The following is a 12,129-nucleotide window of genomic DNA, read 5'->3' as shown; positions in this document are numbered from 1 at the left end:
GTTCATATGATCATCTCCATATATTCAGAGAAGGCATTTGACAAAAATTAACACCCCTTCGTAATTTTAAAAAAGTAATAAAATAGTAATCAATAGATACTTCTGTAACATGATCAGATATGTCCAACTCAGCTACACATTGGGGAAACACAAATATATTTTCTCACTAAAAGCAGAAACAAAACAATGATGCTCACTGTCACCACTACTAATTAATATTGTTTTGGAGGTACTAGCCAAAGGAATTATACAAATGAAAAAATTGGAGGTAAAATAATCGGAAAGTAGGGGATAAAACCATCTCTATTTGCAGGTAATATAATTATTCACTTGGAAAACCCAAAGAACTTGTCTGAAAAACTTAGTATATACAAAAGTAAAATTCAGCAAGGTAAACAATATACAGAAATCAGTGTTTTTCATATGTACAAACAACAGCCAGTTAGGAGATATAATGGAAGAAAAGACTCCATTTATGATACCAACAAAGATAAAACACCCAGAATAAACCTATTAAGAAATGTGCAAAACTTTCAGATAAAAACTTTAAAGTGCTCCTGAAGAACACGAAAGTAGATTTGAAAAAAGGGGAAGACATAACATCTTTTTGATACAAAGACTCAACATTATGAACATGTCAGTTCTTCTTAGGTTAATTTACAAATTTAACATGATCCAAATAAAAAGATGTACTTTTTTCCCCTGGCACTAGCCAAGTTAATTTTAAAGTTCATATGAGAAGGGAAATGAGCAAGAAAACCGATGTGCCTATGAAGAAGAACAAAGAAGAAGGACTAGATATATTAGATATTAAAATATATCACTAAGCCTCAGACATTAGAACTCTATGGTTTTGTCATGTAAGTAGAAAGACCAGTGGAACAAAATAGAAATTCCAGAAATAAAATTAAATACATATGGAATTAGTTTGAATTAAAGGTGGTATCTCATTATTAGTGAGATAAAGATTAAAAAAAAAAATAAGTAGTCTTAATAGAGTTGGATAGCCATTTGGAAAAAGGTAGTTAGATTTATATCTCATATACATCAGAATAAGTGCTTATATAAATCAAAGATTTAAGTGTAGAAAATAAAACCATAAAAGCAACAGTTGACAGCATAAGTGAATTCCTTTATTGTCTTGGAATGGCCTTTCTAATTATGAATCAAAATCCAAGGGCCAGCTTTGGCAAGTGGGAGACCCTTCAGGCTGGCTCCTGTGTCCTTGTAACGTGCCCCCATAGGTTGGTTATCTGGGTGGTTCATTGTCATCAATAAATATCTGAATACTTACTAAGGGTGGAATAGCAGTTCTTAAACTTCAGATTGCATAAAAATCACCTTAGGGAGCTAGTTAAAAATGCAGATTACTGGATCTCACCTCCAGATACTCTGATTCTAGGGATGAGTAATCTGCATTTTATCTTTTTAAAATAGTTATTTATTAATTTTTATTTTGGCTGTGCCGGGTCTTAGTTGTGGCATGCGGACTTCTTAGTTGCTGCATGCAAACTCTTAGTTGTAGCATACATGCAGGATCTAATTCCCCGACCGGGAATCAAACCTGGGCCCCTGCATTGGGAGCACGGAGTCTTACCCAGTGGACCACCAGGGAAGTTCCTGCATTTTAAACATGTACCTCTGGTCAATGGATCATATTGGAGAAATTGTGTAGAGCAGTAAACTCTCTGCTGGTGAATAGACTTAGAAAACAAGTACCAAATACTCTTTATCCTGAACTAAGGATATCAATGAGAGGTAAATTAACTCATACCATCCTACTTCAGCTGGTCAGACACACAAGGTAATTCCATCCTTGAAGCCAGGCCTAAGGTGGTTTGAGATTTCTTTGCCCTTAGACAACTTCCATCCCCTTAATCTTGGCAACATTTTCTTTATTCCAAGACAGCGGCTGAATTTCATTATCTAAAGTAAACTGTTTTATATGCTTAGAAAAGTTATGAGTATTTTCTCATTGATTCAAAATTTATGAATTAAAATTTCTGATAATTTGAAGGAGGGCTTAAAGCGTCTTAATTTTGCAGGGTGTGTGTGTAATTTTTAAAGTAGGCAATACATTCACATGGTTTAAAAAAACAAAGTGTAAGGGGCTTCCCTGGTGACGCAGTGGTTGAGAGTCTGCCTGCCGATGCAGGGGACACCGGTTTGTGCCCCAGTCCTGGAAGATCCCACATGCCGCGGAGCGGCTGGGCCCGTGAGCCATGGCCGCTGAGGCTGCGAGTCCGGAGCCTGCGCTCCGCAATGGGAGAGGCCACAACAGTGAGGGGCCCGCGTACCACAAAAAAAAAGAAAAAAAAAAAAGTATAAGAAAGTATATAGCAAAAAGTTCCATGATATTTTTGTACTTTATCAGTTCCCACTGCCCCTAATACCATCCTCCTGAGTTTCTTTACTCACATATAAACAAATACAAATAAAAGTTCTTATTTTTCCTCTCTTTTATACAAAAGATACATGCAATACACGTTTGTAGCTTGTATTTTTCCTTTATGAATATATTTTGGAGATCTTTCTGTATTAGTACATAGAGACCATCATTTTTTTTAGCAACTGCGCCGATTTCCATTATATAGGTATACCATAATTTATTTACCAGACCCCTGTTGATAGGTTATTTGGGTTATTTCTAGTGAACACTCATGTACACATACCACTATGTATCCATGTAAGATTATCTGTAGGATAAGTTCCCCACAATGAAACTGTTAAACCAAAGGATATATGTATTTGTAATTTTGGTAGATACTGCCAACCTCCACAGAGGGTGAACAATACCCATTCCCACCAGCAATAATTTCTCACAGCCTTGCTAATTATAAGTATCATCAAACTTTAGGAGTTTTGCCACTCTGTTAGATGGTATAATTGTGCAGGTTTAATATGTATTTCTCTTATTTTGAGTGAGGCTAAGTGTCTTTTCATGTATTTCAGTGATGGGTCGTATCCGTTAGGGCTAGGTTTTGTAACAGAGCTTTTCTTCATAAGTAAAACTTCTAGTACAGGGCCATACTGAGAATTCAGTGAAAGCTTAGTTGAACTAAATTCAGCTGTTTCTTACTTTCTGGCATAACAATATGTTCCAGGCTCATCTTGTACTTTATACCCTGCCCTAGCCCTGGAATTAGCCATTTCTCTGAGGATTCCTGGTTCTTAATTTTAGTGCGAAATGATGTTGCAGACCAAGAGATGGCACTAGGTGTGCTCAGTACTCCTGGGATATATTTTCTTCTTGACACTTCCATAGGACAGAGATAGGAAATACATGCATGTCCATACACATATGCATGTACACACACATATATAAATATATATTCATACACATGCATATATGTGTACACATTATATATGTATGTTTAGAAATAATAAGTTCACACAGTTAGCACTAATTCCCACCCCTTTCCCCAAGTTTCTTACCTGCCTTCCATCATTTTCATGTTTGTATGTTCTTTTTTCCTAAGTGAGAATCCTGACTTCTAACAAATCAACACATGTACATATTTTGCTCAGTTCTATAATACAACTGAAATCGTCCAGAATTGCTTCACTCATTCAACTACAATACACTATAGCTTTTTTTTTTTTTTTAAGTTCTTTACAAAGAAAACTGTTGATGTTTCTTTAAAAATCAGTCATAATCAGGGACTTCCCTGACGGTCCAGTGGTTAAGACTCTGTGCTTCCAGTGTAGGGGGCGAGGGTTCGATCCCTGGTGGAGGAACTAAGATCCCATATGTTGTACTGTGCAGCCAAAAAAAAAAGTCATAATCAATTGAATTTACTGAATTAGATTTTTATTGTTCCATAAAGGATTAATTGGAGCAGCATAAAAATAGTTCCTTCATATAAATTTTAGAGCAATTCTTTTTAGAAATTCTTCTTAGGACTTCCCTGGTGGTCCAGTGGGTAAGACTCTGTGCTCCCAATGCAGGGGGCCCGGGTTCGATCCCTGGTCGGGAAACTAGATCCTGCATGCATGCCGCAGCTAAGAAGTCCGCATGCCTCAACTAAGTAGTCCGCATGCCACAACTAAGAAGCCCACATGCTGCAAGTAAGCATCCACATGCCGCAACTAAGAAGTCCACATGCTGCAAATAAAAGATCCCACATGCTGCAATTAAGACCTGGTGCAGCCAAAAGAAAAAAAAAATTCTTATAAAAAAAAAGAGGGCCTCCCTGGTGGCACAGTGGTTGAGAGTCTGCCTGCCGATGCGGGGGACACGGGTTCGTGCCCCGGTCCGGGGAGATCCCATGTGCCGCGGAGCGGCTGGGCCCGTGAGCCATGGCCGCTGGGCCTGTGCATCCGGAGCCTGTGCTCCACAACGGGAGAGGCCACAACAGTGAGAGGCCCACATACAGCAAAAAAAAAAACAAAAAAAAAAAAGAAAGAAATTCTTCTTAGACCTTTGGTGAGGGTAGTATATTAGAGTTTAATTAAAAGTACGAAATTTGGTACTTTTACAATAATGAAAAAGTTTTTACTGTAAATTATACTGGAAAAGATAGCTAACTAGTCTTTCTTGAAATAACATTAAAATGTACACATTAAATTGTATTCCATTCTAGATTCAAGGGCATTACCTTTGACTAGAATAACAATATGTACAATACTCTAAAAGAAAATACGAACTTTTAAATCTAAAACTTTGAATTTTCTTATAAAATCCTATAGGAATTAATATGAATGCTTATTCTTATGTATTATTTATATTAATGTTTCTAGCTTCTAATAAGTTATTGTTTACAGTTTTCTCTTTTTCTTTCAGATACAGGCATAGACCACCATGCTCTTCTAAAACAATTTGATCATCTAAATCACCTGAATCCTGAGAAGTTTGAATCTACAGATTTAGATATGCTAATCAAAGCGGTGAGACTCATTTCAAAATGTGTTGTCTTTGTTGTGCCTTTGAGGTTTTGTAATTTGACAAGTAAATTCCATGACGTGGTAGTATAACTTTTACATACTCTCTAGAATATCTTTAAAGGGAGATAGCTTAACCCTTATTAGTATAGATAATAATGTGGACATACAGGTCTGTAATCCCTTGCCAACAATTCCAAAATACTATAAAAATGGAAACCTGGCTTAAATTATAGTAAGGCTATTTATAGGTTTTATTTAGCTTACTTAGTGTATTTATAGATTTTGATAAGGAAGTACTAATCTGTTTGATTAGAAACTCTTCTGGGGTGTTAAATGATATGGCATATATGCCGTATGTCTTTTCTAAAATCTAGAAAATTCTTAAACACATCCTGCCTCAGGGATTTTAGATTGTAATTTGTAGACCTCTCGTGTTGTACTGTATGAAGTTAGCAAATTAGATGTTCTAGCCTGGGTGTTACTAGATTTAGTTAAGTCGTTAGGAACTGTTCTAGTTCTCTATACTGTACAGATTTGATACAGTCCCTTCCTTTTTCTTCTTTTTAAAATAAATTTATATATTACTTGCTTATAAGGAACTTCCTAAAGTTGAAACTAGCTTTGAACTTTTAGTTTCTTTGAATGCCTACATCTCTGAGAGTGATAATGACTAAAATAGAAGGGTAAAATTTAAAACAGAAGTCAAATATGTTTTGGCCCTCCTATGCTACCTTCTGTTAGAGAGTATGCTATATGCAAGAAAGCCTTTATTTATATTTTTCAAGCACATCTTCTTATTTAATTTAAAAATTGCATTATAGGCTACAAGTGATCTGGAACACTATGATAAAGCTCGACATGAAGAATTTAAAAAATATGAAATGATGAAAGAACATGAAAGGAGAGAATATTTAAAAACACTGAATGAAGAAAAGAGAAAAGAAGAAGAATCTAAATTTGAGGAAATGAAGAGAAAGCATGAAAGTCATCCCAAAGTTAATCATCCAGTAAGGATTATGACTTTGTAAAACCATAGTTAGATGAAGATACTTCTTTGTGCCAGATAGTAGAATTTTATAAGTTATTAGTACTTAAAATCTTGATTCTTAATTCTGCAAAGTTTTTCAATTTTATATTTTATTTTGAGCCTATATACATAGATTATAGTTTGTCTTGAGTGGTTTTTTTTAAATTGATTCACAGGGAAGCAAAGATCAACTAAAAGAAGTGTGGGAAGAGACTGATGGATTGGATCCTAATGACTTTGACCCCAAGACATTTTTCAAATTACATGGTAACAGATTTGATACAATATTAATATTTATATCTTTTGTTTGAAAAATTATAGATGCTTTACTCTTAATTGACTTCTGCCAAGGTTTGCTAATCGAGTCCTATTGATAGTAAACATTTAGAGTTTTCCTCTAGGGTAGTATAGTAGTCTTTATTGCTGGTCTGCAGTATAAAATATTTTAGGTCAGTAGCTATGTCTTTATACTTGCTTTTACTTTTGAGTCATTTTATGACTTATTACAAGTTTCTCTGTAAAATGAAGGCATTTCTGTGACTAGCTAGGTTATATCTAATGGACTTTATGCTGTAATATTAAAATTTACTTTTAGTCTTATAGCATATTGCTTCACTTTATATTTTGGTTAATATATATATTTTTCTAAATAACAATGTTGAATTATGAATAAGTAGTGAATTGTTATCAGTTGGACTGATCTGAGGCTTCATAAGAAAGAAGGATACCTTTTTCTGTAGCATGTTGATGCTTCGTGTTAAGTAATACTTTTGCAAACCATTAGTAATTAGTTGTATTTTAACTATCAATTTTCTAAGGCATTAAAATCAGTTTTTGCATTTGTAACTTTTAAACTTTAGATGTCAATAGTGATGGCTTCCTAGATGAACAAGAATTAGAAGCCCTATTTACTAAAGAGGTAAATGAGTTCATTAAGTATTCAGTGGTTTTGCTCTGTCTTTTTTCCTTCTATTATCTTCCTTTCTTTTATGTTGGTTTTAAATTTTTCTTTTTAGTTGGAGAAAGTATATGACCCCAAAAATGAAGAGGATGATATGGTAGAAATGGAGGAAGAAAGGCTTAGAATGAGGGAACATGTAATGAATGAGGTATGTTTGAAAAGTTTATCTGTTACTTCTGTGGAGTTTTCAAGTTCTTGCAATAAATCTTACTGTAAAATGGAAAATAAATATATATAATATTTAATTGGATTTTGCATTTTTGATCCAGAACAGTCAGTAGGTTCCCTTAGTGTAAATAAAATTATTTTGTAACTGCTTTAAAATATTTTAAAATATTAAGATGCTGCTGCATATAAAAGAATGCTGTAAAGCATTCTTTTAGAAGTAAAAAATAATGTAGTCCATTATTTGATATTGTAAATGCTGTATTCGTTTTTGCTAAGAAATTAAAAAACTCAATACCTTAATGGTTTATAACAACAAGTATTTATTTCTTGTTCACATTACTAAGCTGAAAACTCTGAAATAGCTATCATAGGCAGGGTAACTTAAGCCCACTTTTTTGTTGTTTTGTTTTGTTTGTTTATTTGTTTTTGGCTGCACCACGTGGCTTGTGGGATCAGCTTTTGGGATCTTAGTTCCCTGACCAGGGATCGAACCAGGGCCCTTGGCAGTGAAAGCACAGAGTCCTAACCACTGGACCACCAGGGAATTCCCCAAGCCCACTGTTTTGCTTCAGTGATTTTCACCTGTTATTTGAGCTATTTATGGTAAATTGGGATTTTTGTTGAGTGCTGGCTTCCAAGTAACAAATTAATTTCTTTGGCCATCATAGAGTTCACTTTTGTAACTGAATTTGCCATAGTCTATAAAAGCCATTAAACAGGGTTTGGAAAGGTTGTCAACTTTAGCTTTGATTTAGTTAGTTGTTTGTTTTTAGGAAAACATTGTTGAGAGCATTTTAACTTAAACTCCTTTACTCTTGGCTAAAACAGTCTTCTTTCTGGAAAGATTGTTTTTCTTGCCCAAGCACTTGGCTTTGAAAGGAGGTCTGGTGAGTAAGGAAAACAATACTAGTCTACCCAGTCATATCAGCAGACTCAAACTTGGTGATCTTTGGGGGTATCAGTTATTTTCAAATTTGAATTATATAGAAGAAAAAGTTATCTATTTTCTGATTCTAGGATAATGTTGAGTGTCCTGTTTTGATTTTTTCCCTCAGTTTCTCTGGATGTTAGGCTAGCCCTAATTGCTGTATATTTATGTAGTAGCATCTATTAGAAGAATTTCTAGTATCTAAATAATGTGAAAGAGTTATTTTATTTTACATGTACACTTTCCTTTAATCAGGTTGATACTAACAAAGACCGATTGGTGACTCTAGAAGAGTTTTTGAAAGCTACAGAAAAAAAGGAATTCTTGGAGCCAGACAGCTGGGAGGTAATAGAACCTACGTGAAATGAGATGTATCGTTCAAGAAATTCTACATCAGTCTATTCTGCTTTTAACTTTTATTTGCCATTATGTTTGCATGTATAGTTTTACCATCTTGGCTTTTCATATGAAATTTCACTATAAAATAATGAACTTGATTTCTTGCAAAGCTGGGACAATTGATCTCTATTGGTAATCACATTGCATGTAATTGTGTCTTTCTAAAATCGTCCTTTTTTTCTTTTTGCGGTATGCGGGCCTCTCACTGTTGTGGCCTCTCCCATTGCGGAGCACAGGCTCCGGACGCGCAGGCTCAGCGGCCATGGCTCACGGGCCCAGCCACTCCGCGGCATGTGGGATCTTCCCGGACCGGGGCACGAACCCGTGTCCCCTGTATCGGCAGGCGGACTCTCAACCACTGTGCCACCAGGGAAGCCCTAAAATCGTACTTTTTTTGTGTGTAAAATATGTTCATTCTTGAAAATTAAAAATATGGATACAGTTAAAGTATGAATTCGAGGTTACATGTAATTCTACCATCCGGAGGTAGACACTTAAATTATGCATTGTGTTATGCCAGTTTGGAAATCGTTTGTATATTTAGTATATGCATATATAGCATACAGTGAATAAATAGTATACTGTCCCATTTTTAGCTTACATATACACATAAATTCATATCTATATATATTTTTAAATGGCTTCATATATTCACTATATAAATGACTTTGTATGTTTGTGAAATTCTGTTTTCTAAAAATATAACAATATTTCATGAACATTTCAATGCCATGTCTCAAAATCTCGATTTGAAAAATGACCACTTAGCATGCAGTTGTGTGGTTGTAGCATAATTTATATAGCCATTCTTCCAGATTCAGACATTATGGGTCAATTCTAATTTTTTTTTACTGTGATAAATAACATTATGATGACTATCCATTTGTTCATGCATTTGGGGGCATCTGTGATGATTTCCCTGGGATTAATTCCTAGGAATAGAACTATTCTCAAGTTTTATGAACATTTTTTGGTTTCTAAATATATCTGTCAAATTGCTCCTGAAAAGTATTTGAATTTATACCGTGGTTTACTGTGTATAAGTGAGTGCATACACATCTTGAACAGAATAGTTGAGCGGTACCAAACAAAGTAGATTGAAAAAAGAACATTGTCGACAGGTGCAAGCCGCGGCTATCAGCATGGACACCAGCGACAGGCATGAAACGCTAAGGCTGCTACTGCAGCCACCAAGAGGCCTGTGTGCAAGCACAGGTCACTATCCACACCACCCCGGGAGCCTGTGCATCCCGCCACTGCCAGGGTCCGGTGATCCAGAGAAAACTTCCCCAGGAGAACACACAGCATGCCTCAGGCTATTGCAACGTCATGTCAGCCTCTGCCGCCACAGGCTCACCCCGCATTCCATACCCCTCCCTCCCCACTGGCCTGAGTGAGCCAGAGCCCCGTAATCAGCTGCTACTTTAACCCCATCCTGGCTGGGCAAAGAACAGACGCCCTCAGGCGACCTGCATGCAGAGGCAGGGCCAAATCCAAAGCTGAACCCTAGGAGCTGTGTGAACAAAGAAGAGAAAGGGAAATCTCTCCCAGCAGCCTCAGGAGCAGCGGATTAAATCTCCACAATCAACATGATGTACCCTGCATCTGTGGAATACCTGAATAGACAACGAATCATCCTAAAATTGAGCTGGTGGACTTTGGGAGCAACTGTAGACTTGGGGTTTGCTTTCTGGATCTAATTTATTTCTGGTTTTATGTTTATCTTAGTTTAGTAATTAGAGTTTATTATCATTGGTAGATTTGTTTATTGATTTGGTTGCTCTCTTCCTTTTTTTTTATATAGATTTTTTTTTCCTTTTTCTCTTTTTGTGAGTGTGTATGTGTATGCTTCTTTGTGTGACTTCGTCTGTATAGCTTTGCTTTTACCATTTGTCCTAGATAATCTGTCTGTCCGTTTTTTTTGTTTGTTTTTTTTAGTATAGTTTTTATTGCTTGTTATCATTGGTGGATTTGTTATTTGGCTTGGTTGCTCTCTTCTTTGTTTCTTTCTTTTTTTATTACTTTTTAATTTATTTTATTTATTTAATTTTTTTTTTGCGGTATGCGGGCCTCTCACTGTTGTGGCCTCTCCCGTTGCGGAGCAACAGGCTCCGGATGCGCAGGATCAGCGGCCATGGCTCACGGGCGCAGCCTCTCAGCGGCATGTGGGATCTTCCCGGGCTGGGGCACGAACGCGTGTCCCCTGCATCGGCAGGCGGACTCTCAACCATTGCGCCACCAGGGAAGCCCTAATCTATTTTATTTTTAATAATTTTTAAAAATTTTTTATTTTAATTATTTCCTTCCTTCCTGCCTCCCTCCCTCCCTCCCTTCCTTCCTTCCTACAGGTGTCAGGCCTGTGCCTCTGAGATAGGAGAGCTGAGTTCAGGACAGTTGGTCCACCAGAGACCTCCCGGCTTCACGTAATATCAAATGGGGAAAACTCTCCCAGAGATCTCCATCTCAAAGCTAAGACCCAGCTCCACTAAACGACCAGCAAGCTACAGTCTGGACACTGTATGCCAAACAACTAACAAGACAGGAACACAACCCCACCCATTAGCAGAGAGGCCGCCTAAAATCATAATAAGGTCACAGACACTCCAAAACACACCACCGGACGTCGTCCTACTCACCAGAAAAGCAAGATCCAGCCTCATCCACCAGAGCATAGGCACCAGTTCCCTTGACCAGAAAGGCTGCACAACCCACTGAACCAACCTTAGCCACTGGGAGCAGACACCAAAAACAACAGGAACTGCGAACCTGCAGCCTGCAAAAAGAAGACCCCAAACGCAGTAAATTAAGCAAAATGAGAAGACAGAGAAACACACAGCAGATGAAGGAGCAAGGTAGAAACCCACCAGACCAAACAAATGAAGAGGAAATAGGCAGTCTACCTGAAAAAGAATTCAGAGTAATGATAGTAAAGATGATCCAAAATCTTGGAAACTGAATGGAGAAAATACAAGAAACGTTTAACAAGGACCTAGAAGAACTGAAGAGAAAATTAAAAATTCTCTAGAAAGGGGCTTCCCTGGTGGCACAGTGGTTGCGGGTCCACCTGCTCATGCAGGGGGCACAGGTTCATGCCCCGGTCCAGGAGGATCCCACGTGCCGTGGAGTGGCTGGGCCCGTGAGCCATGGCCGCTGAGCCTGCATGTCTGGAGCCTGTGCTCTGCAATGGGAGAGGCCACAGCAGTGAGAGGCCTGCGTACCGCAAAAAAAAAAAAAAAAAATTCTCTAGAAGGAATCAGTAGCAGAATAACTGAGGCAGAAGAACAGATAAGTGACCTGGAAAATAAAATAGCAGAGCAGAATAAAGAAAAAAGAATGAAAACAATTGAGGACAGTCTCAGAAACCTCTGGGACGACATTAAATGCACTAACATTCCAATTATAGGGGTCCCAGTAGAAGAAGAGAAAAAGAAAGGGACTGAGAAAATATTTGAAGAGATTATAGTTGAAAACTTCTCTAATATGGGAAAGGAAATAGTCAGTCAAGTCCAGGAAGCACAGAGAGTCCAATACAGGATAAATCCATGGAGGAACATGCCAACACACATATTAATCAAATGATCAAAATTTAAATACAAAGAAAAAATATTAAAAACAGTAAGGGAAGGCAACAAATAACATATAAGGGAATCCCCATAAAGTTAACAGCTGATCTTTAAGGAGGAGCTCTGCAAGCCAGAAGGGAGTGGCAGGACATATTTAAAGTGATGAAAGGGAAAAACCTACAACCAACATTACGCTACC

The 12,129-nt window shown here is 37.1% G+C and overlaps 1 protein-coding gene across 10 annotated transcripts in view; it reads left to right on the top strand.

Moving 5' to 3' along the window:
• NUCB2 (nucleobindin 2) overlaps positions 1-12,129 on the top strand; it is a 49,384-nt gene that overhangs the window by 24,939 nt on the left and 12,316 nt on the right. For all 10 annotated transcript variants that reach the window (XM_060303457.2, XM_070046139.1, XM_060303461.2 and 7 more), the window contains 6 exons: positions 4,784-4,887; positions 5,706-5,891; positions 6,088-6,178; positions 6,772-6,830; positions 6,928-7,020; positions 8,224-8,313. In XM_060303457.2, the coding sequence (XP_060159440.1) occupies positions 4,784-4,887; positions 5,706-5,891; positions 6,088-6,178; positions 6,772-6,830; positions 6,928-7,020; positions 8,224-8,313 (623 nt within the window). The remainder of the gene's footprint in view (positions 1-4,783; positions 4,888-5,705; positions 5,892-6,087; positions 6,179-6,771; positions 6,831-6,927; positions 7,021-8,223; positions 8,314-12,129) is intronic.

The sequence above is a fragment of the Globicephala melas genome, chromosome 8, assembly GCF_963455315.2.
Source record: "Globicephala melas chromosome 8, mGloMel1.2, whole genome shotgun sequence".
Classification (NCBI taxonomy): domain Eukaryota; kingdom Metazoa; phylum Chordata; class Mammalia; order Artiodactyla; family Delphinidae; genus Globicephala; species Globicephala melas.
This window is presented reverse-complemented; position numbering and strand designations above follow the sequence as displayed.